This window comes from Mastomys coucha, unplaced genomic scaffold (assembly GCF_008632895.1).
Source record: "Mastomys coucha isolate ucsf_1 unplaced genomic scaffold, UCSF_Mcou_1 pScaffold21, whole genome shotgun sequence".
Lineage (NCBI taxonomy): Eukaryota > Metazoa > Chordata > Mammalia > Rodentia > Muridae > Mastomys > Mastomys coucha.
This window is the reverse complement of record NW_022196904.1, coordinates 88,535,901-88,560,569: the sequence shown is the minus strand read 5'-3', so window position 1 is coordinate 88,560,569 and position 24,669 is coordinate 88,535,901. Positions and strand designations below refer to the sequence as shown.

At 48.0% G+C, this 24,669-nt stretch overlaps 1 protein-coding gene and 1 long non-coding RNA gene across 2 annotated transcripts in view; one reads left to right on the top strand and one right to left on the bottom strand.

The window, feature by feature from the left end:
* Slco2b1 (solute carrier organic anion transporter family member 2B1) overlaps positions 1 to 24,669 on the top strand; it is a 54,727-nt gene that overhangs the window by 13,845 nt on the left and 16,213 nt on the right. Inside the window, exons 2-8 of the mRNA XM_031387504.1 lie at positions 2,345 to 2,481; positions 3,624 to 3,761; positions 5,121 to 5,283; positions 7,980 to 8,213; positions 8,569 to 8,667; positions 11,305 to 11,495; positions 23,159 to 23,252. Of these exons, the coding sequence (XP_031243364.1) occupies positions 2,345 to 2,481; positions 3,624 to 3,761; positions 5,121 to 5,283; positions 7,980 to 8,213; positions 8,569 to 8,667; positions 11,305 to 11,495; positions 23,159 to 23,252 (1,056 nt within the window). The remainder of the gene's footprint in view (positions 1 to 2,344; positions 2,482 to 3,623; positions 3,762 to 5,120; positions 5,284 to 7,979; positions 8,214 to 8,568; positions 8,668 to 11,304; positions 11,496 to 23,158; positions 23,253 to 24,669) is intronic.
* Positions 20,587 to 23,239, bottom strand: LOC116102629. The gene is made up of 3 exons (XR_004123244.1): positions 23,035 to 23,239; positions 21,893 to 21,984; positions 20,587 to 21,031 (listed from the first exon to the last, which is right to left on the bottom strand). It is a non-coding gene; the product is annotated as an uncharacterized LOC116102629 (long non-coding RNA).

Here is a 24,669-nt window from a genome sequence, read left to right as displayed (position 1 = left end):
CAGTGCCAGCATGCCCTAGGTCCAGGCCAACCAGATGACAGAGCTGGAGCTGAGCCTAGAAGAGCTGCAGCAAACAGTCAGATGGTTTCTCAAATAGTCAAACACAGATCTGTCACAGGACCCAGCGATTCCACTCCCAGATGTGTGCCCACGAGAACTGAGCGTGCAAGTCCCATGAAACGCTGCCCGTGACTGTTCACAATACCCAAAATGGCCCAAGTGTTTATCAGTTGATGGATGTATAAACAAAATGTAATCTACACTTCACGAGGGAGCGCCATCATCTGTACCAAGGGATGAAGCATTGACAGAAGCTCTAGGGTTGAGTACCCTTGAAAATATTATGGAATTTAAAACATTCGTTACAGGTGACCAACTACATATTAGATTATTTCATCTATGTAACATGTTCAGAGTAGGAAACCCACAGAGCCAAGAGGTAAACTGGGGTTTGCAGAACCCTGCTGAGGGAGAATGGGAAGTGACCGCTTAGTACTGGGCTTCCTGCCATGGAAAGGAAGAGTTTTGGAACTGGACAGTGGTGATGGCTGTACAATTATATGAACATACAAGAACCAAAACGCACTTTATCCCTTGGCTCTGGATTGTGAGCTTTGAGAGTTTTATGGCATGTGAATTATATACCTTATCAGTCACCTCACTAGCTGGAGTCCAATACCTGACCATAAAACAACCTAAGGGAAGTTGTGTCTGGGCTCATAGTTTGAGGGTACAATCTAACACTATGGAGAAGACGTAGTCCAGTTACATTGCATCTACAGTCTGCAGGCAGAGAGAGATGAGTGCTGGTACTCTGAGTGCTGGTAAACCTGTGCTTCACTCCCTTTGTCTGCAGCATTTAGTCAGAGACCACAGGCCAGCGGATGGTGCCACATCGTTCTGAGTGGCCCTTCCTCAGTTAAACCTCTCTGGAATCTACCCTCAGACACACCCAAAGATATGTCTCCTAGGTGATTATAAATCCCATTGAGCTGACAATCACAATTAACCATGATACCTGTTAATAGTTCTCAAGGCTAGAGGGATGGCTTTTAGTGGTTAAGGGAGTGTCCTGTTATTGTGGAAGACCTGAGTTCCATTCCCATCACCCACATCAGTGGCTCCCAAACGTTTGGAATCCCAGGTCCAGGAAATCCAGTGCCTCTATGGACATATGTACACATACCTACACACACACTTTAAAAATTGATCTTTGGAGGACAAGGAGCAGGGGGAGAGGACGCTGGAGAAATGACTTAGTGGTTAAGAGTATGCATTGCTTTTCCAAAGGTCCTGGGTTCAACTCCTGGCACCCACATGGCACCTTACAACTGTCTGATGCCATCTTCTGGTGTGCAGATGTATACGAAGGCAAAGTGCCCATATACATAAAATATATAAAATCATTAAAATAAATAAATAAATAGTCCTCAAGCTCTGAGGTACATTGTGTGAGGAGCACAAAACCTTAGCCTATGGAAGTTCAGGGTCTAGGTCGCCCTTTTTGAGTTTTCTTCTCGGAATGGAGATGGAATCCACGGCAGCAGAGGTGTTCTTAGGTCTCAGCAGGCCATGAAATGAGGGGAAACTGTAGCCTGTGGTGAGGGGGACATGGAACAATGCAGGAGGCTTCCCACAGGAAATGGAGGGGGTCGTGCAAGGGAAGCTTTGGTCTCCAGCTGAAAGGATGTTATAGAGTACTCTAGGCGGTACTTCTGGGGTTTCCACTGAGAGCCAGAAGCAGGAGGTCTCAGGAGATAGTAATGGACATGTTGCCATAGTTACTGTGTGAGGAAACCCCCATGGTACTGCGATCAGGATCCCAAACAGCTCTGAGTCTGTTTGTCCAGGCAAAGGTTCTGTGGCACGCATGCTGAGTAGCTGTGTGCTTTGATGTACCGCTTGCCGACATGAGTGCTTGGCTCTGTGGCTATGTACATGCTGTGTCCTATGAGGACAAGGGGTATCTGTCTGATAAAGGGAAAGCCTTTATCCCTTAGCTCAGGAGTCAACCTTGACCCCATCCCTAGCCTAAAGCCTCCTGAAAGACCACACAGCTCATACTTAATATGAAGTTCCAGAGCTTGCTGTGGGGGAGAGGGGACTCTTTCTTCTCTTTCAGAAGTGTGTACCTGGACAGAGCAAAGGTCTCCAGCAGGAACACATGAGACCCATGGTCTCACAAGAAAGTCCCTCCCAGGGGGTCTCAGAATCAGAAAGGCTGAGGAGACTGACTCTCAGACCCCCATAACCACCCAGGTCACATTTTCTGGAAACACGGGTCAAGGGCTATTATCTGGGATTTTATCTCATCACTGGGTTGGATGTCCCACTGGGCCCATAGGTGAGGGACCCCAAATGCCAGACAAGAGCACCAAGACCACAATGGGCACAGAAGACAGACATGAAAGGAAAGTCAGCGTGGAGCCTCAGGACTCACATCAGGAGCCACAGCCCCGAGGGATGTTCTACAACATCAAGGTATGCATGGGCAGGGCAGGGCAGGGCAGGGAACCACCAAGCCCAGCTTGGTACCACAGACCCAGTGTCTGCCTTCTCACTTCTTCCCTTTGAGAATGAGTCCATGGGATGACTCAAGGAAGCTCTCAGCTTGGTTCTGGGCACAAAGAAGGTGACCAGGCTCTCCTTGCAGAGGTTGATAGTGTTGGCCTATAGATGATAGGGGTGGGGATGACTCCCTTGCCTCTCATTCCCTTAGAGAAATGGAGACGAATCCTGCAGTCCTAAACTTCTGTGAATACTGAAGTTTTGACTTCACAACAAGGGCCCTAAAGACTCACCCAATAAATGTCAGACCCCGTGCAAGGTGCGGCACACCGGGTCTTGTCTATTATAGCTTTAGTGAAAAGGATGAACTTACCAGGTGGGTGTTCTTCCACTGAGCTCCACCCCAGCCCTCAAGATCTGAATCACCTCAGTGATCCTGGGGGGGCGGGTGGCTTGCCCTGTGCTAATGAAGGAATCGAGGCTCCAAAGTACTGAGAAAAATATGTTAAGCTCTGGCCTAAATTCTCCTGGATTTTGGTTCCTAGAAGCAAGCTTTTCTCCCTCTAGGAGGTTTGCCAGCTTTTTCCGGGAAGACTGGGTTGTTTGGGGTGAGGTGGGGTGGGACATCTTGGGGAAGTTAGAAAAGGGAGTGTCCTCAGAGCATCCCTATGAAAATGGGAGCTGGTGGGGAGGAGAGCCTTCCAGGGAAGCAGGTAGTGCTACAGAGCAGGGAGGAAGGTCCAGCCCAGCCTTGGGGAGATCAAGGACGCTGATGCTCCTATTTTAAGTCAAGTGTGTCTCTGGTAGCACACATGTCCCCAGGTTCTACCTCAGCTTGTCAACCTGAATGAGACTCCATGGGCTATTCCAATTAACTAATTCTCTCTCTCCCTCTCCCTCCCTCCCTCTCTCCCTCTCCTTCCTTTCTTCCCTCCCTCCCTCCTCTCTTCCTCATCTCGTCCCTCCCTCTTGTTCTCTCTTCTCATATATCTACCTTCCCTGACTCTGTTTACCCATCTTTTATCCCTTGCTCATCTTTCGGCCACACTCTCCCTCTGTCTCCCCAACTTCTGACGGTGTCCGTTCACCTGCCACCATCACTACCTCTCCTACAGTTCTTTGTCCTGTGCCACAGTCTACTGCAACTGACACAGCTCATGATCTCTGGCTATCTCAAGAGCTCCATCTCCACAGTGGAAAAGCGCTTTGGGCTGTCCAGCCAGACCTCAGGGCTGCTAGCTGCTTTCAATGAGGTACTGTTCCTATTTCCCCCTCAGGAGTGCATGATGAGGAAGCCCTATATGCCTACCTCCACTTGCCCCCTTTCTTATACCCATAAACATTTGCTCCCCAGGCCCTCATGTAGCCCCTAACACTGCCTGCCCCCCAAATCTTTCATCGCTCTCCTCTCGCAGTATCCCGGCCCAGGGTGGAAGCCCAGAAAAGCTTCCTCATGCCCTGATCATCCTAGTAGGAAAAAGGACCCCGCCATCATGCCCTTAGGAGCCCTTTGCTAGCAAACACGAGATATTTTCTAAGTTTGCCAGAGCTGGGTAAACACCCACCCTCCTTGTGGCTCTTTTGTGACCTAGATCCTGTAGCCATTGTCTGTCCCAGGAAGGAATCACAGAGTCACTTCTGTCCCTGAGAGAGGCTCCAGTTACCTCCAGGACACTCTCTGACTGACCTTGAAGTGACAAGAGGGAGGGGTGACACTGCAGTGGAAGTCTGGCCCCAGGATGCCCAGGATCCACAGGCTCCTGCCTATGGCCCTCAGCCAGGCAGGGAGAAGCAGAGCCAATCCATTCGGATTCAGTGGAAATCAGTTCTGCTGGGCCTCAGCCATCTCTCACCAGATGTTGTCTCTCTCAGGGGATGGAAGTGTCTCCTCTCTCAAGGCCCATCAGACTTCTGTGAGATTCTTTTCCTTGTGTAATGTGCCCACCAGCTGCACAGCATCCCATTCCCAGATGGGTCTCAGCATGATTCTACTCTTAGATCTCACATGTGGGAAGGGAAAGTCCTTCTACTCTACAGTCAGCACCCCACAAACTCTGTTGATGTGGTCCACACCCTTTGAGGACCCTGGAGGTCGCTCACCCCACCTGTAGCTCCCTGAGATTATGAGTCTAAAACTTGAAATTCCAAGCCTTCAGCCCCTGGTATCAGACTGTATCTTTCATTCTTGAGGCCCATGAAGCTCTGAATCCCTTCCCTGATCACCCTCCTCCAGAGTGAGCTTGACCAGCCAGCTTTATCCTCATTTTTCTCCTCTAGAAAGGCAACGAGACCCTTCCCTTTCCTAGGAAGTCTCAAAATCTGCATGTTGTTGTCAGTTTTGTGTTCTGTTTGTGGTTGAGATGGGGGCCTCACTACGTAGCCCAAGTTGGCCTTAACTTCCCAGCTATGCTCTGGCCACACTTACTCTCTGGAGTACTGGGATGGCAGGCATGAGCCAACATGCCTGGCTTAGAATCTCCATTCAAAACATATCCAGATGATTCCAGCCATCCCAGTGTACAAATGGGAACACTGAAGGTAGCCACAGAGCATGGCATAGGCCCTTGGTTGTGGACTCTGGCATGCCTTATCTGTCATTTCATCCTTTGCAGGTAGGGAACGTATCTTTGATCTTATTTGTGAGCTACTTCGGCAGCCGAGTGCACAGACCCCGGATGATCGGCTATGGCGCTCTCCTGGTGGCCCTGGCAGGCCTGCTCATGGCGCTCCCTCACTTCATCTCAGAACCATACCGCTATGACCACAGCAGCCCTGGTAAGAAACTGAGCAGGAGGTGACTGAGGGACTTCAATCCTGAGCATGGAGCCCATCTCTAAGTCTGCATCCAGGATGCGCATCGCCGTCCTGAGTACCTGATAGTCCTCCCTAGCTCATCAAAGTCTCTCTGGTCCCAGTTCATGTTAGGAAGGATAGCTGTAGGGCTGAGGTAAAATCCAGTCTTCTCTGGGCGAGGACCTGCTCATATGTCTCTGTGGGGTTTTGAGGTGGGAGTGAATTTATATAGTACAGCCTGCTTTAGGGCCTGGCTCACAGAAGCTTCTTGGGAGAAGTCTATAGAATAAAATAAAGGCATCCTACAGTGCTTCCTGGATGCCAGGCACAGTTTGAAGCATTTTGTTTGTATTTGTGCATTTAATTCACACAAATATTCAAAACAGGGGAACCAGGATTGGTGGAACACACTTGGGAGGTAGAAGCAGGAAGATAAGAAGTTCTATGCTCTCCTTGGCTACATATTGAGCCAAGGGCCAGCTTAGGACACATGAGACTGTGTATCACAAAAGAGAAGGAAAAAAGAACCAATGCTTGAATGAGTAGATGGATATAGTAAAAACATAAAATAAAATAAAATGTAACAGGATTTTTTTTTGAAAGCCCAGTTGAAAGAGAAAGATGTCTCTCTTAGAGCAAGCATCTCCAGTATTCTCTTTCCTTTCCTCTTGCATCCATCCATCCATCCATCCATCCAATGGTTCATGAAAAATATCTACAATCCTGCCTACTCTGTACCTAATCCCTCAGGGCACTCAGCCTTCTCTCCAGGGGGCTCCCAGACCTGGAGAGGAGACAGACAGACAGACAGACAGACAGAAAACTTAGCATGCCATTTTCGTCTCTGAAGTGCTAAGACCTGGAGGTGAGACCATGAAGCAGACATATCCTGGAAGTTATGGGTGGAGTGAATATGGCTATTCTACCTGACTGCTTAGAAGACAGGGAGAAGAAGTCCCAGGAGCCCTGGGTAGGGGATGAACACAGATAGCTGGAAGGAGCTACCAAGGGCTAGAGGAAGTGGCACGTGGGGGAACATTGCAGGGAGTGGGGTGGGGCAAAACAGGGTTCCCAAAGTGACACAGTGTAGAGAGCGTAAAGAAGGCAGAGAATCACGCTTGGTGGTTCATGCCTAGCATCCTAGCGTTCAGAAGGCAGAGGCATGTGAATAGCCACACGTTTAAGGTCATTCTGGGATACATAGTGAGTTCCAGACTGCTCAGACCACATTGTGAGCTCTTGTCTCTTACTTAAAAAAAAATGCTGAGTGGGTTTCTAGAACTGAGAGGACAGTTGTCAACAGGGAGTCTTAGGATGCTGTGAAGAAGTACTTCCTCATGTTTTTTTGCCCAAAACTTTCACTTTAGCAGAGATTTTTCTGTGCAAGGTTACACTTTGTCCTCCCTGCTGGCTCTGAACTCTTCCCATGTCTGAGCCTCAGTGTTCACAAGATCAGCGCAAAGGTTACCATGACTCTAAGCTCCAAACACTCTCCCTGCTCTGACAACCACAGCTTTTCTCAGTTTATCTGTTCTACAGTAATTGTGCATCTGTGTGACAGATTAGGCCATCTGTAAGACCCTGGACCCAGGAATAGTAGAGGCAAATGTGACCTCTAGAGTGATTATTGTACTTAAATATCTACTGGGAACCAGACAGGGACATCACTCACCACTCTGTCAAAGACCCCATGAGGCAGAGGTTACCACTATTGCCTCAGGATCTGGAGGCCAAAGAGGGGGATGCAAGGCCAGGCCCACAGCTAGAATCATACCAGACCCCACCCAGAACTGTACTGCATTTGAACCTCTAATGTCTAGACAACATCTGTTCTGGGAGACTCATTTGAGGGACGAGGACCAGAGAGGCAAGGATTACACAGAGGGACAGCCACTGAGGACAGTGGGACAGTCACTGATGACTTTGGTTGCATGGTTCTTTCCAATACCTGGGTGTGGCTCTCTTGGTTGACTTGGCACCTCTAGGTCCCTGCTGTCACAAAGAGAAGGCCACTTCACCATGTTGGTGATAATAATAGAACAAGGGTCTCTTCAGGTTTGCTCACCAAATACTGGTCAAGGAGTAAATGTCTGGAATTAAATTAAGAAAACACCCTTTTCTGCACTCTGTATCCTGAACTGACACAGCTTCTTCCCCAAATGAATGCCAAGGACACCAAAGCCTTCCATGGTCTGGGGTCTTCCTGTTCCTCCCTGCCCTGCCTACAGCCCTGGGCTGCCCCTACTCTGTGGCTTGCTATTTGGAACATCTCCTTCCAACTCTGTGTCCTTCTGAGGCCCCAAGTTTGCTCTCCTGTGAATTCTTCCAGGAATATCCCCCTTCCCTTCCCCTCCCCTCCTTTCTGGAAAAATCTTATTTGTCATTCTCCACCCAGTTCAAATTCTACCTATGTTGGTCACTCCTGCTCCTCCACCCACAAGCCACCACTGTTTTGACCCTTCGGAATGCCCCTGCTCAGAAAAGTGAGCTGTGGCAACCTAAGAGCAGGAACTGTGTGGTCAGACTCTGGGGCCAAGCTGGTTGACATGTTTCTGGTCTGCGAACCCTAGGTTTGTGGAGATCCAGTGGCTTACATCCAAGCACTCAGAACATTTTCTTACATTTGGTGAGTATTGGTCATCTTAGCTATGCTCACAGTTCTTATCGTCTTCTCTCAGACGATAGGTCACAGGACTTGGAGGCATCCCTGTGCCTGTCCACGACTATGGCTCCAGCCTCTGCCCTGTCCAACGGCAGCTGTTCCAGTCACAAAGAAGCAAAGCATCTGACTATGGTGGGGCTCATGTTCGCAGCACAGACCCTGCTTGGCATCGGTGTTGTGCCCATACAGCCCTTTGGGATCTCCTACATTGATGACTTTGCCCACCATAGCAACTCACCCCTCTACCTTGGTAAAGAGAGCCTCTCCCCTTAAGCTCTGAGAGTGGGGCCAAGCCCAGGAAGGGGGAAGAGAGGCCTAGCAGGAGGATAGGCACCCCCAACACCCCAAAATCTAGAGAATCCTGTAGAAAGCTTCCTAGCCCTGACCAAGAGACACGACTGTTCTTGCCATGAAAGATTGGGTAGTCAGAGACCCACTAGGGGAAGATAGAGACCCGTTCAGCACACAGACCTGCTGGGGGTAGGTAGGGATCCACTAAGAATAGGTAAGGAGCCACTAAGGTATGCAGGAATCTACTGATGGTAGGCAGAGAGATCCTGATGGCAAGTAGGCTACAGTATCCTCACTAAGGCTTTGTATTGCAGGAATCCTGTTTGCAGTAACCACGATGGGGCCTGGCATGGCCTATGGGCTGGGTAGCCTCATGCTACGCCTTTATGTGGACATTGACCGGATGCCAGAAGGTGAGCCTGTGGAGTATTCATTCATTGTCCTCAGAGGTGCACACACATACTCTGTAACTGGTCACTGCTCTTCCAGGAGGCACAACACCAGGATCCCATATGGAAGCCCCACAGCAACACTGACCATGAATGAGTCTTTTCCTTCCACGCTCTGGGCCTCAGTTTCCTCACAATTGAGATAATTTCTATCCTCCTGTTCCCCAAGGCTATCACCAGAATGTGACGAAGTATCAGAGATAAACTGTAAAGTGCCATCTTTTAAGGAGCTGTACCCATTGTCACCACCCGACCTTCTTGTATACCCTCCCTCCCCCAGGCACAGACACACTGTTGACAGCCTGTCAGGAGCACTGTCCTTAGGGAGAAAGCTTCCTAAGACTAGGACCATAGCATCTGAGAAGTTAGAGCAAAACTCAGTCACTGTGCTTCTTCTTGGATCTCTCCCTGCTGAGACATGGCCTGAGGGAGCTGAAGGGCCCTTCTAGCCAAGTGACTACCTCAGAATCTGAGAAACTTCTGGAGGTCTCATTTGGGAAAGTGTATTCTCAGAATCAACTAGAGGTCAGAGTGGGCCAAGGAGTCTGGCTGAACTTTGGTCTGAAAATAGCCAGGAAGGTCTGTGGGGGTCCAAGATCCCTGGATCCCCACCTGTGCAGAGGGATGGAGGGTGGATGGTGTCTTGTTAGAGCAGGTTGCTGTGGCTCCTCAGTTGCCTGCTCGTCACACTAGTATACAAGTGCCAGGTGTGCCTTCGGCCTCCTACTGCCCATAAGTCCTGTCCTTCTCTTGGAGATTTTTCTAGCAGGTCCTAGAAGCCACCAACAGCACACGAGTACCTGAGTGGCCATCCTCTAGCTTTCTCTCATGGGTTCCCTAAGCCAGAACAGGTCTGGACAACAATCACAAGTGGCAATACCGCCTGTCTCTCTTCCTTCTAGAACACTGGGCCTCAACACCAGTGACCCAGGGACTCTGGTCGCAGCCCCTTGATGCTCTGAGGGAAAGGCCCTAAGAGCTGGGGTAGCCTAGGTTTTCCCAGACTTCTCTATTTGGGAGGAAGTATATGTTTTCTATCTGTTGGTATCATCTTGGCACAGAGGGTGGATGTTGCCTCTGAGCTACCTCCCAGGTCATTTCTTCACGGGGGATTTAAAGGGTGGGTGGTTCCTATCTGCTGCAGGCATAGACTAGCGTATGCTTGAAGAGGAGCTAGGCTCTCTCTAGTCTGGCATGGGGCCAAGGCAGGCAAGAAACAAAGAAGGCATTGAATACCTTCAGTAGAGAAGCCACACCCATCCATGATCTGGAACCACATCTTCTAAGTGCCAGCTGTGTTCCCTAGCCCCTGCCCAGAGGAGCTCGGGGCCCAGCACCTGGGGAGCAGACTGTGGGAACTGCTGCTGGCTGGTGCTATTGGGGACTTGTATTTTTATAAAGTACCTGTGATGCTGGGTGTTGTGTGACTTTTCCTGGAGAGAAGTGAGCAAATGTCTTTTCACCCCAGATAGGGCAATGATGACAGACCAAAGAAACAATTCCATCTTAGGCAAGCTCAGTGGGCCCCTGAGTTTACTGGAGTTACTTTCAGGAGGGACTCAAGGGCATCCCTGAGAGTCCCACCACACCCTAAGTGACAGCACACAGAAGCTGCAACCCTAGAGCGTCCTGCACAACTTGCTTATAGTCCCATCAGAGAGGTCTCTCCTGCACAAAATTGCTTACTGTTGTTGTAACCTTAGAGAGGGGCTCTGTGGATCTTGTAAGTTTCTCAGCCTCCTGATGTTTCAGTTCAGAGAAATAGAAGCCCAGCACGGGAGACTCAGCGAAGGTGTCCGTTCTTCAGCCTTTTGCTTTAGAAGCTTTATGGGCAGTTGAGCATCATGTTCTAATTAAAATAGGTTAGGGACCAAACCCACGAGATAGGATTTGTTAAAGAAACACATTTGTTAACTGCCTTCCCCCACAACTCTATGGTCATTTTAAGCAGGTCTTCAGTAACTCTGAATGGTACTGTTAAACAATCCCAGTTACTTTAAACATGGTCTAAAGACAACTGCAAGCCCACCTTCACCTGATTCAGTAATAATGCTCTGTCTAATAGTGAAAATGCAATGGGAATAGAAATGGGAAAGGAGGAACACGTGACTATAAAATGCACATGCCTTGAAGTGCTTCTCCTGTCTTTCACAGGTTTTGTTTATGTTTTTTGAGACAGAGTCTCCTGTAGCCCAGACTGGCTTCAAACTCAGTGGTTACTTTAAGCAGAGGGTGACCTTGGATTTTTTTTTATCCTGATTACTTCCATTTCCCAAGTGCTCAGATTAGATATTTAAATTTTTAATTAAATTTACTTGTTTTAGCTATATATGTATAATGTTTACTGTAATATATGTATATTTTTTCTGTAATTCTCCTAAAAATCCTATGACATGCAAAACCTTAACTCCCAATGCTACTGATATCTGTGTGTCACAGTGGAAGAAGCTAAGGCACAGAGACTAAGTAGCTGGCCTGAGGTTGTAAGTTATCACTGGGTTTCAGGCATCCCCCAGTACTCTGCTGGCCTCTTGGCTGAAGGTTCTCAGAGGTAGAGATAACAGCCAACCATGACACTAACATCATGGTTTTCTCTTCCAGGAGGCATCAACTTGACTACAAAAGACCCCAGATGGGTGGGCGCCTGGTGGATGGGCTTCCTCATCTCTGCAGGACTGGTGGTCCTGGCTGCCAGCCCCTACTTCTTCTTCCCCAGAGAGATGCCCAAGGAGAAACATGAGCTTCACTTCAGGCGGAAGGTCTTGGCAAGTGTGGCCTCGATTGGCAGCAAGGTAAGCGCTCTCCTTGTACCAGCCCCTGCTCAGGCTCCAAAACCCACAATGCTTCCTAGTGAGGCTTCACCCTTCCTGAGCAAACCCCACTACCTCCTCCCAACAGGTACATACACACCAAGACTATCATGGGTCCCTCCCATGATCCAAGAGCTGTGGGGCACAGGGAGGATGAAGTGATTTGCTTGAATTCAAGTCCAGTAGCCCTGGGGTGAGGACACAGGCTTGCTGGGGTTCACATACTTCGGCATCGGTCACTTAGAATTGTTGGGAATTCTGACTATGCTAGAAGATGCTAAGAAGTAGAGGATGTATACCTTGGGTGTGGGAAGAGTTCTGAGCTAGACATGAGAACACTGGCAAGTACAGAGAAGGCAGCCGAGGGTGCTGAGTGCAAATGACCTCAGCATAGGGTTCCAGAGCAGACATGAGGTTGGCCTTGGCAGACACAGTGATAGGGCTGAGTACACACAGAGTACTCTGAGCCAGGCTGGTGGGAGGTTTTGCCCAAGGTCACATGACTAAGAGGTCAGGAACCATGAACCACAGGGCAGAATAGATGATTCTAAGAATTTACCAAAAGATGAGGCCTTAAAGACAGTAAGTTGCTTCCAAATTGGAAAAAAATGACAAACTTATTTATTATTATTATTATTATTATTATTATTATTATTATTATTAGGGTCTGAACCTCTCAGGCCTTTCACATGCAGGGGGTCTACCACTAAGCTATGTATGTCTGGCCCTGGAAACGAGTCTGAAAACTCTATTTTGACAACATAATTTCAATTTCACTCATAATTTCAACTCTATTGCTACTTTGAACACGTACAGACTTGACTACGTTATGAAGCTTTGTGCTTTATGTTTTCTCTTTTCCCAAGTACATGAGCTGCTTGTTAAGACCTCAGCTTAAAAGTTAAGTAAGGTACTTGTTGCTAAGTAATTCTAATTGCAAAAGAATAATTTATTTAAAGAAAATCTTGCTGGATGTTCTTGCAGCTAAAGGAATCCTGCTTCCTGCAGTGGCCTGGTACTTCTCGGCATGTTTATTGATGTGCAGGAGAGGGCCTCCTTCTTAGAACAAGAAAGTTTGACCCAACAAGTAGACCTGAAAAGGTCATTTCTTTTTTGTTGTTTTTTTAAATAGAGAGTCAATTTATTAGAATATGTGAATTCAAGTCTGTCTAAGCTCCAGGCCCATCTGTTCTACTGAACCCTGTCAGCCACCTCACCGCAGGGCCAAAGACAGCTCAGGTCGGCACAGCCAGCAGGGGCCAGAATCACAAAACCTTTGTTGGCTTCAAGACCCAAGGATATGCTTGGAGGGACAGGAAGCTAGACTCTTCAGCTGCTTTACCAAGTGCTGGGTGGACTGGCCCAGGAAGAACATGGACAGAGTGGCCACTGAGGCCATGTTGGCCATGCTGGGGGCAGGCAGCAGAGCACCAGGAAATGGGATAAGCACCGGCTCTGCTGCCCTGGAGCAGGACTTGCCCAGGAGTGATGCTTATTCTGCAGTGGTGGTTTCCAGAGACAGCGGCTGACTGGGCTGACAGTGCCTGCGCTCACTCTGGAGGCAGGGGGGCGGGCTTGGAATCTCAGTTCTGCCTAGCTTAGGCCAAGATTCAAATTCCCAGAACCTGAAGAGGAGTCCTTGGAAATAGGAGTGTCACTTAGGAGGACAAGAGGCTGTGTGTCTGGTGACAGATACTCTGCGTTGGGCTCTATATTTGGACAGAGAACAATAGGCGTGGGTGGCTGTCTGTTGGACTGGGTAACAGGTCAGCCATGTACCTCTGCAGCAAGTCACTTCCCTAGGCTTGCTGCTGTACGTGGCGCATATAAGGTGCAGAGGTCAGATTCCTGGAGCATGACCCAGTTGCCTTGGATTCTGAGAATGTGCCGTCCTGGCTGCCGTGGTTCCTGGAGTCGGCTTTTGAGATCTATGTGCCATGAAGCCTTGTGACACTGGTCCTGATTGTGTGCCTGTCTGGCTGTTTGCATCTACTCTGTCAGCTCGTGGAGTTCTTGGAGGAGGGGAGCTGAGAGGTTCTTAAGAAAAGATTGAAGGCTGAGAACATGGTGATCTGCTTCCAGCAGCTCTTGGGCAATAAATATTGATGTGGGAGGAATTGATCCTCCACCTCCACCTCCGCCTCCGCCTCTGCCTCCTCGAGGCTTCCAGGACCAGCCAGGATGCTTGCAGTAAGGTTGGCTGGTCTGGCCCACTAGGGTCACTAGTGAAGAGCCTGGAGAAGGGGTCCCACTGGGTGAGATTGGCTGCTACATCCTGCATGTGTCTCTCCTGCACAGAGGGGGATGGGTAAGGAAGAAACAGTCAAAGCCAGTCTGTTTGGGAAATCTTTTCAAACACTTCCTAGACTTAAGGCCCAGGAACCCCCTAAGTACCCTAAAAGTAAATGCAGCCATTAAAGCCAATCTCTACAAGCTAAAAGATTGTAGCACATAAAATAAGGCTTGTCTGATCATGAGTGGGTCTAGCCAATGTATCTAACGTGTGGGCAGCAGATTAGACAAGAACAGCCAGATCTGCAGGTTGAGGCTCTGTCCTCTAACTGGCTCCATGCCACTATGTTGTTTGTTCAGGGGAGTTGGGAAGACATCCCACACAGCCTGCTTTGAGGAGTGAAGGAAAGCCAGGTGTGGGAAGACACCGGTGCCTGAATGGCAGCTCAGCGATGAGGCTTCTGCAGGGTCTCTTAAGGGCTCTCTGACAGATTCCTGGGTGTGTTGCCTCTTGGGTGGTGGGGTACCCCACACTGCACTTCTACAGTGTTCACTGGCCCCTCTGAGAACCTGTTCTTAGAGCTGAGATGGGAACTGGAAGAGGCCTGGCCACCTGCTTCCTGACAGGCCTCTTGCCTCTTGCATCAAGAATGCTGGCCAAGCCTAGCCTCAGAGTGCCAGTGGGTGCATGGCCTTCCTTCTGTTGGGTCTGTTGTACCTAAAATAATCCTAATGTGCCATAGGTCTTCTCTTAGTGCTCTGTTTTTGTGTGTGTGTATTTGTTGTTGACTGGGTGAGGTTTAATTCTTTAGACACTTGGGTCTCATATCTGGGCTAGCCTAGAATTTCCTATGTAGCTCAGGCTGATCTCATACTCATGGCGATCCTCCTGCCTCACCCTCCCAAGTGCTGGATTGACAAGTATGAGCTACCATACACAGCTAAAGTTCAAATAGCTGGTTATTTTTAAGTACTTCTCTTCTAGAATCAGAGGAGTGTGTGTGTGTGTGTGTGTGTGTGTGTGTGTGTGTTGCCTATGTATGTGTTTCTGTGCCTGTGCCTGTGTGTTCCTATCTATGTAGCCTATGAAAGCATGTATGTGTTTGTGTCTTTGTTTGTATGTGCACCTGAGCATCTGTGTGTGCCTGTGCAATCATGTGCCTCTGTGTGTGTGTGTGTGTGCACTAGCATGTATGTATGTGTGGGGGGAGATATGCAGATGTATGCACATGTGTATGCGCATGCCGTTGGAGGTCAGAGGACAGCATAGGGTGTTTTTCCTTGGTTTTTGAGACAGAATCTCTGTAGCTAGGGGAATTGGCCAGAGAGACTTAGGTACCTACCTGCCCCCACCTCCTCTGTGCTGGGACTACAAGTGTGTGCCACTGTACCTAATGTTTGTACATAGATTCTGGGCATCAACCCAAGGACTTCACGTTTGCATTGCAAGTACTTCACTGAGATATCTCTCCAGACCCTATAATCTGAGGATTGATGTCAGACATAGTCTTCAAGTCCCAAAATCCACTTCCCTCTGTCTCTCTGTCTGTCTCCATGACCCTGTCTCTGTCTCTATTTCTCTGTCTCTGTCCCTCTTTCTGTCTCTTTCTGAGACAGGGTCTCACTACGTAGCCTTGGTTAGCCTAGAGCTTACTATGTAGTTCAGGCTGGCCTCAAACTCATAGAGAATGGTGCAAATCTTTTATGCCACTGAGGACTGGGTTTAAAGATATGCACCACCACCTCTGAGCACAATCCACATGTTTAAGTGGTCATAATTTGGTCAAGAGCCCGTGAGTCTGACACTGGCTGTCTCAGTCATTAACCTCAATGTACTTCTTTGGGACAATAGCCAGGGATACAGGGCAGGAGCAGAATTCCTTAAAACCCAAAACTTAGAGCTACCCTACTAGCATCTGTCCGTATTGCCCCTGGGACTTCTGGGTTCCTGCTGTAGCCTCTTAGAGTACACAATGACACTGGCTTTCCTTGTTATCTGTGTCTCCTCCTTATGGGCTCTCCACTAGAAGCCCCCTTGTGTCTCCCTTCCTACACTGGCAGTGCAGGGCTGAGACTCCAGTCTCACATTGCCTCTAAGCGTCAAGGCCTGAGTGATTGTGCAATCCCTTCTCCATCTCACAGGAGAAGGGACTGGGACCTATAGAGAGGCCCAAAGGGGTCCAGGGTGTGGCAACCTTGTGTCTGTCTATACGAGTCCAGTCTCCGACCCAAACAGTCAAATAAGAATCTCTCTTTCCTCATACCAGAACTAGAATTCCTTTTGGGGTGTACTTGAGTAGGCTTCAAACTGTATCCCATAGAACACCAAGGATGACAGCATAAAGAGAATAAAGAAGTATGCCTTCCTCTCTCTCTCTCTCTCTCTCTCTCTCTCTCTCTCTCTCTCTCTCTCTCTCTCTCTCTCTCTCTCTCTCTCTCACACACACACACACACACACACACACACACACACACACAGCAATTCCACTTCGGTGTTTTTACAGCAGCATATTTATTTCCGTTTGTTCAGTGCTGGCTTCTGGTCCCATGCACACTAAGCAAGTGTTGTAACTCTGAGGGTGTTACAGCCTTGTATCAGACATCATGATGGGATTTCAAATTGGATAAAGGTCTCTGTTGCTAAGAAACAGCTGGTCTAGACATACCACAGCTAGGCAGAGGAAAAGACCCAGGCTAACAAAAAGATGGAATTAATTATGGCATCTCGTGTTTGTCATCCAAGCACTTGGGAAGCTGAGGCAAGAAAATGACCACAAGTTTAATGCCATCCTTGGCAATGTAGCGAGTCCCAGTTCTTACTAGGCTGTAGAAGTAAGACTGTCTCAAAACAGACAGACAGACAACACCTACACACACCCACACACACCCACACACACACACACTAAACAATGGAGAGGAGGGAAGAAGAGAAAGAGCGAGAGACAGAGACAGAGACAGACAGAGAGAGACTGCTTTGGTCAAACAGGCCCCATGAAAGTTTCCCTGGTACCTGAGTGGCTGGGAGACACTCGTGATGTCTGTGCCATACATCTCAGCTCTGCTTCTTACTAATACTGGAATCTACAAAGCATCTCCATTTTTGGACTTGCGTAAGAGTGAACGAGGCAGAGTATAGAGTTAGGAGGTTCGGCGTGTGATGCAGGCTCAGGAAACAGGGGCCTTATTCTCATTTCTCTGTCAGGCCAGATTTTAAGGGGAGCAGAAAAAAAAAGAAACAAACAGAAAACTACTTTTTCTAATATTCTTAAATACTTTGTTTCCTAATTTTAAAAAAGTTATTTGTTTTTTTTTCTTCAAATTGATCTTTTAATGGGCAAATAAAATGTGTGCCTATGTCTGATGCACAAACATTTTGACCTATGTGTACAGGAGGCCCTGGCTACATCGAACATCCAGCAGATGTGTTACCTCACATGATTGCTTTCTGTTCTTTCAGTGATTCCTGTTTCCAGTACCAGGTTGGGTCACTGTTGTCATCTCAGTGTAGAGTAGTCCTCTTGAACTTGTTCCTCCTGTGGACCTGCAGTCTGTGTGTCCCCTGCAGCTGCCCCCTAGTTTCCCACCAGCCCTTGGAACCAGTACTGCAGCTTTCCTAAGTCCCAATTCCTTAGACTCCACCTACAAACATCTGTCTCATCTGGCATCTTAGACTCAACATAATACACTTTTTATTCTTCCACGGTCCTGAGAAACGAAAGAATTTTGTTCCTTGTTAAGATAGTACCCACTGTCTGGAGAGATGGCTCAGCGGTTAAGAGCATGGCTGCTCTTCCACAGGATCCAGGTTCAATTCCCAGCATAGTCCACAACTATCTGTAACTCCAGTTCCAGAGACTCTGACACCCTCACACAGACATACATGCAGGCAAAACACCAATGCATGTGTGTGTGAGAGAGAGAGACAGAGACAGAGACAGACAGAGACAGAGACAGAGAAACTAGCTCTCACATAGTGCTCATCCACTCACCTGCTAATGACTGTTGTGAGACACTTAGGTTGACTGTGAATCTCAGTACTTGTAATGCTTCAGTGAACGCGGACACTCAGCTTTCTCTAACACTAGACGTTGTTGATTCTTCTGCCTATTTACTTTTGTGATTCTAGGAATTAAACCCAGGACTGTGCATGCTAGACAAGCACTGTACCTCTTGGCTAAATCTCCACCCTTATTTTTGTCTTCTTTTCCTTTTTGAGACAGGGCTCTGTGTATTCCAGGCTCATTATACAACCAAAGAGGACTGTGAACTCCTGATCCTCCTACCCTAACTTGCTGTGTGCTGGGAATACAGGCATGGGCCACCACACCCATTTTATGTGTAGTGGGACTTGAACCTAGGACGTCATGAATGTTCTGCAGGCTCTGTATGAACTGAGCTACATCTCCAGCCATTTTTAGTTTTTGTGAAGCACCTCCATACTTTTTGACTTAACAACTGCACGAATTCACATTCCCGCCAGTGGTGGGCAAGGATTCCCTCCCCTACACAGCCCCACCAGCGTTTGCTGCCTTCTGCTTTCTTTTTACCAGCCTTTCTGACTGGAGTGAGGCAACTGGCCACTATGTTTCTTATTTGTTCCTTCAAAACCTTCCTTCCATTATATCCTGAAGAAAGTTTGAGGCAGTTCTCACCCAAGCCAGATCTGATGCTAAGTAAAATAGAAGGAATTAAGTTAGTTTGTATTATGTTCTTCCTGTCCCTCTACTGGGTCCTATGTGTGTACTATCTCATTTAATCCCTACTGCCTGTGTGACAGATACAGTTCCTATGTTCTGCTTGCCCCTGAGGGATTTGAGTTGCAGAGATTGAAAAGCTTGGTCACATGGTTTATAAATGCCACTGAGGCTCAGTTCCAGGAAAACCCACTCCCCAGGCACTCTCTCAACTGTTCAATCAGTCAAGATGAAAGAATGGCAGAAACATGAATAGGAGCAAGGAATAATGAGAGAGTAGTATGTCAAAACATGAGTGAAAAGATCTAGGGAAGGACAACTGAGCCACTCATGTGACTCAGCACCTCTGATGGCCTGCTGCAGGACCCCTCACCAGAAGAAGCCTCAGGCCAAGATGCCCTGGCTCTCTGCTTCAGTCCTCTGCTCCATCCCCTTAGACGACCACCATCTCTCAAAGATCTAGTGTCTGTGACTACTCTGTGGTGACACAGGGTAGGAACTGAGAGCTGGCGAGGAGCTCCTTCTGAGCTGGCAGCCCAGCTCTGGCTTTGTAGACTGGGACCCAGCCCCAGGATGAAGCTGTCTAAGACCTCAGCTGTGCCCAAAGATAGCTTCAGGATGGCTAAAGCCCCACAGCAAGCCCTAATGCATAGCACGCATGTACTGTGGGCTTGCAGATGTCAGCACCAAGCCCCCAAGAGAGGAAGTTCTACCAGGCTTGCTGATCTGGGCAAACCACAGGCCAGATGGGCCACCCAAGCCCTGCTTTGAGCAGCACAGTGTTTCCTGCCTGAAGAACCCACTATTAGTCAGCAGTCTTCAAAACAGATCAGGGACAAAAGGTAGAAACAAATTGGGGCATAGGAACCCAGGGCAGAGAGGTCTCCTGGCACACAGAATAAAGTCTCCATCCCTTCATCTGGCCATAGACAACCAAGGTCTGGCCACAGTCTGTCACTTGTCCCCAGTTGCTTCCTCAGGGAATACCAGCTGTAGTCATGTTGTAGTAGTGCCCACAGTCTGTCCCCGATGCTGGCTCTGTCCATGCCTCAGGTTGAGATGTGCCCTGCTCCATCCTCTCCTTCCCAGACACACTCCTCTCTGAACAAACACCCCCTCCCCTGCTATCTCTCCTCTTCTGTCCCCAAACCCCAAGTCCTTTTTCATAAAATGCTGGGGTAGCGAGGAATCTGAGTGTGGTGACCTGTTCTATCATGGAGTCATTTCCCATTCATTGTTGTGTCTCCACCAAACGAGTCTAATCAGATGGCACCTGCACTGAAATGCTGGGGAAGATGTGAGAGTACACCAGACATGACAGGGAAGTGCATGCAAGGGGCAGGCCACACTGTGACCAGGACAAGGAAGCTCACCATATTCTGCTTGCTCTCAGAGGAGAGCCTGACTCTCCCTGGTGGGAAATGTGAAGAAGTTGTCAGTCTGTCTGTCTGGGACATTTGGCTTCTCCTACCTTCTTCCACTCCTATCTTCTTTCCCATCAACTGTCCAGGCCCTTACCACTGTGGCCAGGGCTAAGAAAGAAAGCATGCCTTGGTCTATGACAGCATGTCCAAAAGAGGTGTCAGCCGAGTCATGCATGTGATGCTTAATCTCTAGTAGATACACTCAAAAAGTCAATTAAATTTAGTCTAATGATAAATTTAGAGGGGGCATTATGTCACAAGCTTGAATTCCCAGCACTTGAGAAGCAGGAGGATTAGGAGTTTGGAATCAGCTGAATGTGATAGCTCATGCCTATAATCCCAGCACTCTGGCAGCTGAGGCAGGAGGATAACCATGAGTTTAAGGAATGATAAGCTCTAGGCCAGCTTGAGCTACACAGTGAGATTCTGTTTCAGAAATTTTAAAAAGGAGTTAGAGGTCATCTTCAGTCAGCCTGGACCACATGAGACCTGTCCCATTAAAAAATTTCAATTTGGGGATATAATAATGTAAATGTTTACTATTACACTTGTGACATATTTTAGTTGGACTAGTCATATTTTAAGTGCTTAGTCACGACATGTGACTAGTGGCTGCTGCATTAGATAACGTGGCTCTGGCAGGCATGTCGCACTTATAGCCCAAAGGCCACCCTAACTTAGGAGAGCTATGAATGCAAACAACGCAAATCCTTGGGTCTCAGTTTTATCACTTCTAGCTGTGTGATGCCCACCCTCAGAGTATTTTGCTCACGTGTGAAGAAGCACAGGACTTCCCACTCACTCCTCTTTGCTGGTCCTGAAGAGGATAACACAAGCTCACGTGTGCATCCCTGAGCCCACGCATCTGAGGCCCCTCATCTTCTGGCATCTCACTCAGTTCTCCTAGGCCCTGGGCAACTCCATAATTCACTGCCTGCCTCTGAAGCATCCTGGTCTGAGGCCTGCCTCCTACTATGGCAACATCTCCTCTTGCTCTTCTTGTTTGTCTTCCAAGAGCTTGGTGTCGGCTGCAGTAGCTGGTCAGAGCCATCTCCAGTTCCTCCTTCAGTGGAGATTTATCAGATCCAATTTTGCCTCATGCTCCTGTAATGAGTGCTGCAGCTCAAACAGAGAATGAGATAAACACGATGCCTACTTATGCAGAACCCTGTATGGCAGTGAACAAGACAGACCCAGAAAAAGTTTTGACTCAGACCTATGTGTTTGTAAAATAGTATTCTATTTCATTTCTATAAAAATCTATTTAATTTCTATTCTGAATCCCCAGTCTCCCAGACAATTCCAAAAGTCTACCTTATTCTTTCTTAGGGCTCCCCCACCAAGGTAAAACAAATCCTGATATACCCTGTGACCATGCATCAAAGACCCCAGTTCTACCTACAAGGTAAAGCATTAGCCACCTCTGGTCAAGGGGGCCCATGTGGTTCCCTTTGGCATGCTTGAAACAGAGGCATCCTGGTATGGCCGGGAGTTTGGGAAGCCTGCCTGTTCATGCCAGGTCTCTGAGGTACATGGTTCCCTGCTACTGACAGAAGCTAAAGGCTGCTTTGCTGCCTACTTCATACTCATTTCCTGCCAGTCTCCTGTCTGTTCTTTCCCTGTTAGTGCTTTCTGCCCTGTTACCACCCCGCCCCAGGCCAGGAAACCCCAAGCTGTGCCCAGCTAACACGTAAGGAGTTGGGAAGGCAAAGCCCAAGGAAGATGGCATGCCTGGATTAGTATCTGAATGAACTGCCTGCCGAGACAGGTCAGGCTTTGGCAGCCAGTGCAGGGAGCAAGACAGGAGGAACTTTGACAGGGTTCTGTGTTAGAGGTGCCACGTGGGTTTCCAAAATGGGGAAACTGAGATGGGAAGCCGGGCACAGTGGCTCATGCCTATGATCTTGGCACTCGGAAGCAGAGCAGGAGGCCAGCCTGGTATATGAGGTAAGACCCTGTCTCAAAAGGAAGGAAAGATAAACAAGTTGAGAAAGAGGTATCTATAGCAACCACCAAGACGCCTACTCACTCTGTCCACATAGTTCCAGAGAACTGGCTAATCCTTACAATGGTCCAAAGTCTTTTCCCCTGTATTTGCTGACTGTTGGCTCTGACCTCAGGCTGCACAGAAAAATGTAATGACATCAGACCCACAGGCACTTATCATATTAGAGCATTTATCATGTTGGGTAATAAGAGTGGCAAAGATGTTGCTAAAGGTGATGGTGATATTGATGATGGATGATAGTGGTGGTGAATTGATAACTTTGGTGATCTGCTTCGATTTACCTTCCTGTTGCTGTGATAAACACCTCAAACAAAAGCAACTTGGAAAGGTAAGGGTCGGGTCACAGTCCATCCTTGAAGGAAGTCAGGGCAGAAAACTCAAAGAGCTCAGTTCCAACAGGAAAACTTCCTGAAGTGACACCATGGAAGAATGCTGCTTGTGGGGCTTGCTTCCCAGCTCCTGTTCAACTACTGTCTTACACAGCCCAGGCTCACTTGCCTAGGGATAGTGCCGCCCGCAGTCAGCTGGGCCCTCATACATCGATTGGCAATCAAGAAAATGGCCCACAGACATGCCCATGGGCCCATCAAATGGAGATATTTCTTAGGCTGAAATTCCCAGGTGTGTCAAGTCAATAACCAAGATTAGTCATCACATAGTGTCAGTGATACTGATAATGATGTCAGCAACACAAGTATTGTTGGTGACTGCAGTGGTAGTAGGACTGTGAGTTGATGTCCTTTTTGGTGACATTAGTCATTTGGTGAGACAGATGAGGTTGGTGACATTGATAAACATGATTATAATAAAGATAAGGGTGATGATATTATAATCACAATTTGGGAATAATTCAGAAGATACAAGTAACAAGGATAATAACAGAGATAACCTGTGGGTAGGACAGAGGCAATGATAATTACGTTATGATGGTATCATCATGAATAAGTTGGTCATGTGACTGGTTGTGAGGATAGTGCTGAAATGCATAGGGGTGACAGGACTGATGACAGCTGTACCAATGATAATAATTGTCACCAACATCCTGTTTAATTATGCTGCCTGAAGTCAGAGCATGTGAATGGCAGTTACAGTTTAACGACAAGAGTTTCATTCAGTCTTTAAATCCTCTTGAGTACCTAAAGGGCCAAGAACCAGTGGCATACCAGTAGTCTATGCTCCTGATGAGATGCCAGAGCTCATTCCAGAACTCGTCCGTCTATCCCACTGCCATGTCTGAATAGCATCTCTTGCATCCACCTGACTGGGCCTGGCTCTATGTCTTCCCAGGATGAGGATCTCTCCTCCCAGCACGAGCCTTTAAAGAAACAGGCTGGGTTGGCCCAGATTGCCCCAGACTTGACTGTGGTCCAGTTTATCAAAGGTAAGTAAGCCTAGATGAAAATGGAGGAAGTAAACCAGAAGTGCCTTTGAGGTTATCCAGAACGCAGTCTCTTAAAGCTTTTTCTTATTACTTAGTCTGCTTCTACAAGCCTCTTGTGAGCTCAGACATTCCTGGTAAGGTTGGTCGTAGACCCCTCTCCTTAGTGGTCCTGGTGTTCATCACCATCTTTCTTGTCCCACTAGGTCATGTCCAAGAGCCCTTCTATCCTTATGTGCCTGGATCCCACCAGGATCCCTCCATCCTCTGGGCTCTCAGCACCCTTGGAGCTTCTGCCTCAGCTCTGGCTGTCTCTACCCATCCTCTGCCATAAGCAGAGAACTCCTGAAGGACAAAGCTTGTGCCCCACTTTCCTCTAAGCCTGCAAGCAGGAAGCCCTGAATAAATTCTTATTAAATCTCTGGACTGTGGCATGGATAGAAAACAAGGGGCCTTTTTGGTTCTCGGTCCTAGCTTCTCTGCGGGCCTTGGTTTCCCAGGATAATTTCTCAGTACAGTAAGAAATAGACTCACTGACAGAAACTTCATGCTAACCTGATCCTGACACAAGGAAATCAATCAGGCAGTTACCAGAGCCCACAGTGGGACTAGGCAGCATTTTCTAAAGAACTTGATCCTGTGGACATTGATTGAGTGCTTGCTGTGTCTTGGCAAGTCAAACGGCCCTGATGTAAGGCCGGCCAGACACTGGTCATTGTACAGTCTTGGGAAGTTATTTTCTGCCTCTAACCTGAGTTTCCTCATATAAAGTTTGGGTTGGTAATGTTTGCTTTACCTTTCTCAAGGATCAGCATGTCAGGTAGGATGAGGCACACACAGACAACACCTGTCTACAATTTTAAAAACTGCCTATGTAAGATATAGTTTTTTTTATCACACCTTTTTGTTCTTATTCATGTTTGAACGGTAAGTAGATCTACTGTTTAATACCATTTACAAAGGTATTATCCAAAGGGATCCTTTACCCTTCACCAAAGACAGATGTAGCAAGAGGGAATTGGTTCCAAATTTTTTGCCAGTTTTCTAAGATTTATAATCTAGCCCCTCAATTTCCCAGCATTCCCAGGAGAAGTGAATGTCTGAATTCCATGGGGCTGGGCCAAGGGGCAATAACCTGCACTGCTGATTCATGTTACCTCCAATTAGTGGAAGGACTCAGCACACTATAGCATAGAAGAACATATTAATCCCCACTCTGCCTCCTGCTCAGGGTGCAGCTGGGGCTGGCTGTGCAAACTAAATCCTAGAGCTGGTGGTCTGGTCCAGCTCTTCTCTGGACTGTCCAGCCTCGGTAAGCCTTGGGGCTGGTTAGCCAACTTGGCCTCTGGGCAGCAAAGCTCTACAAGGACCTGGCTTTCAGCACCTGTAATCTTGGGGGGCAGAGTGGGGAGCATGAAGG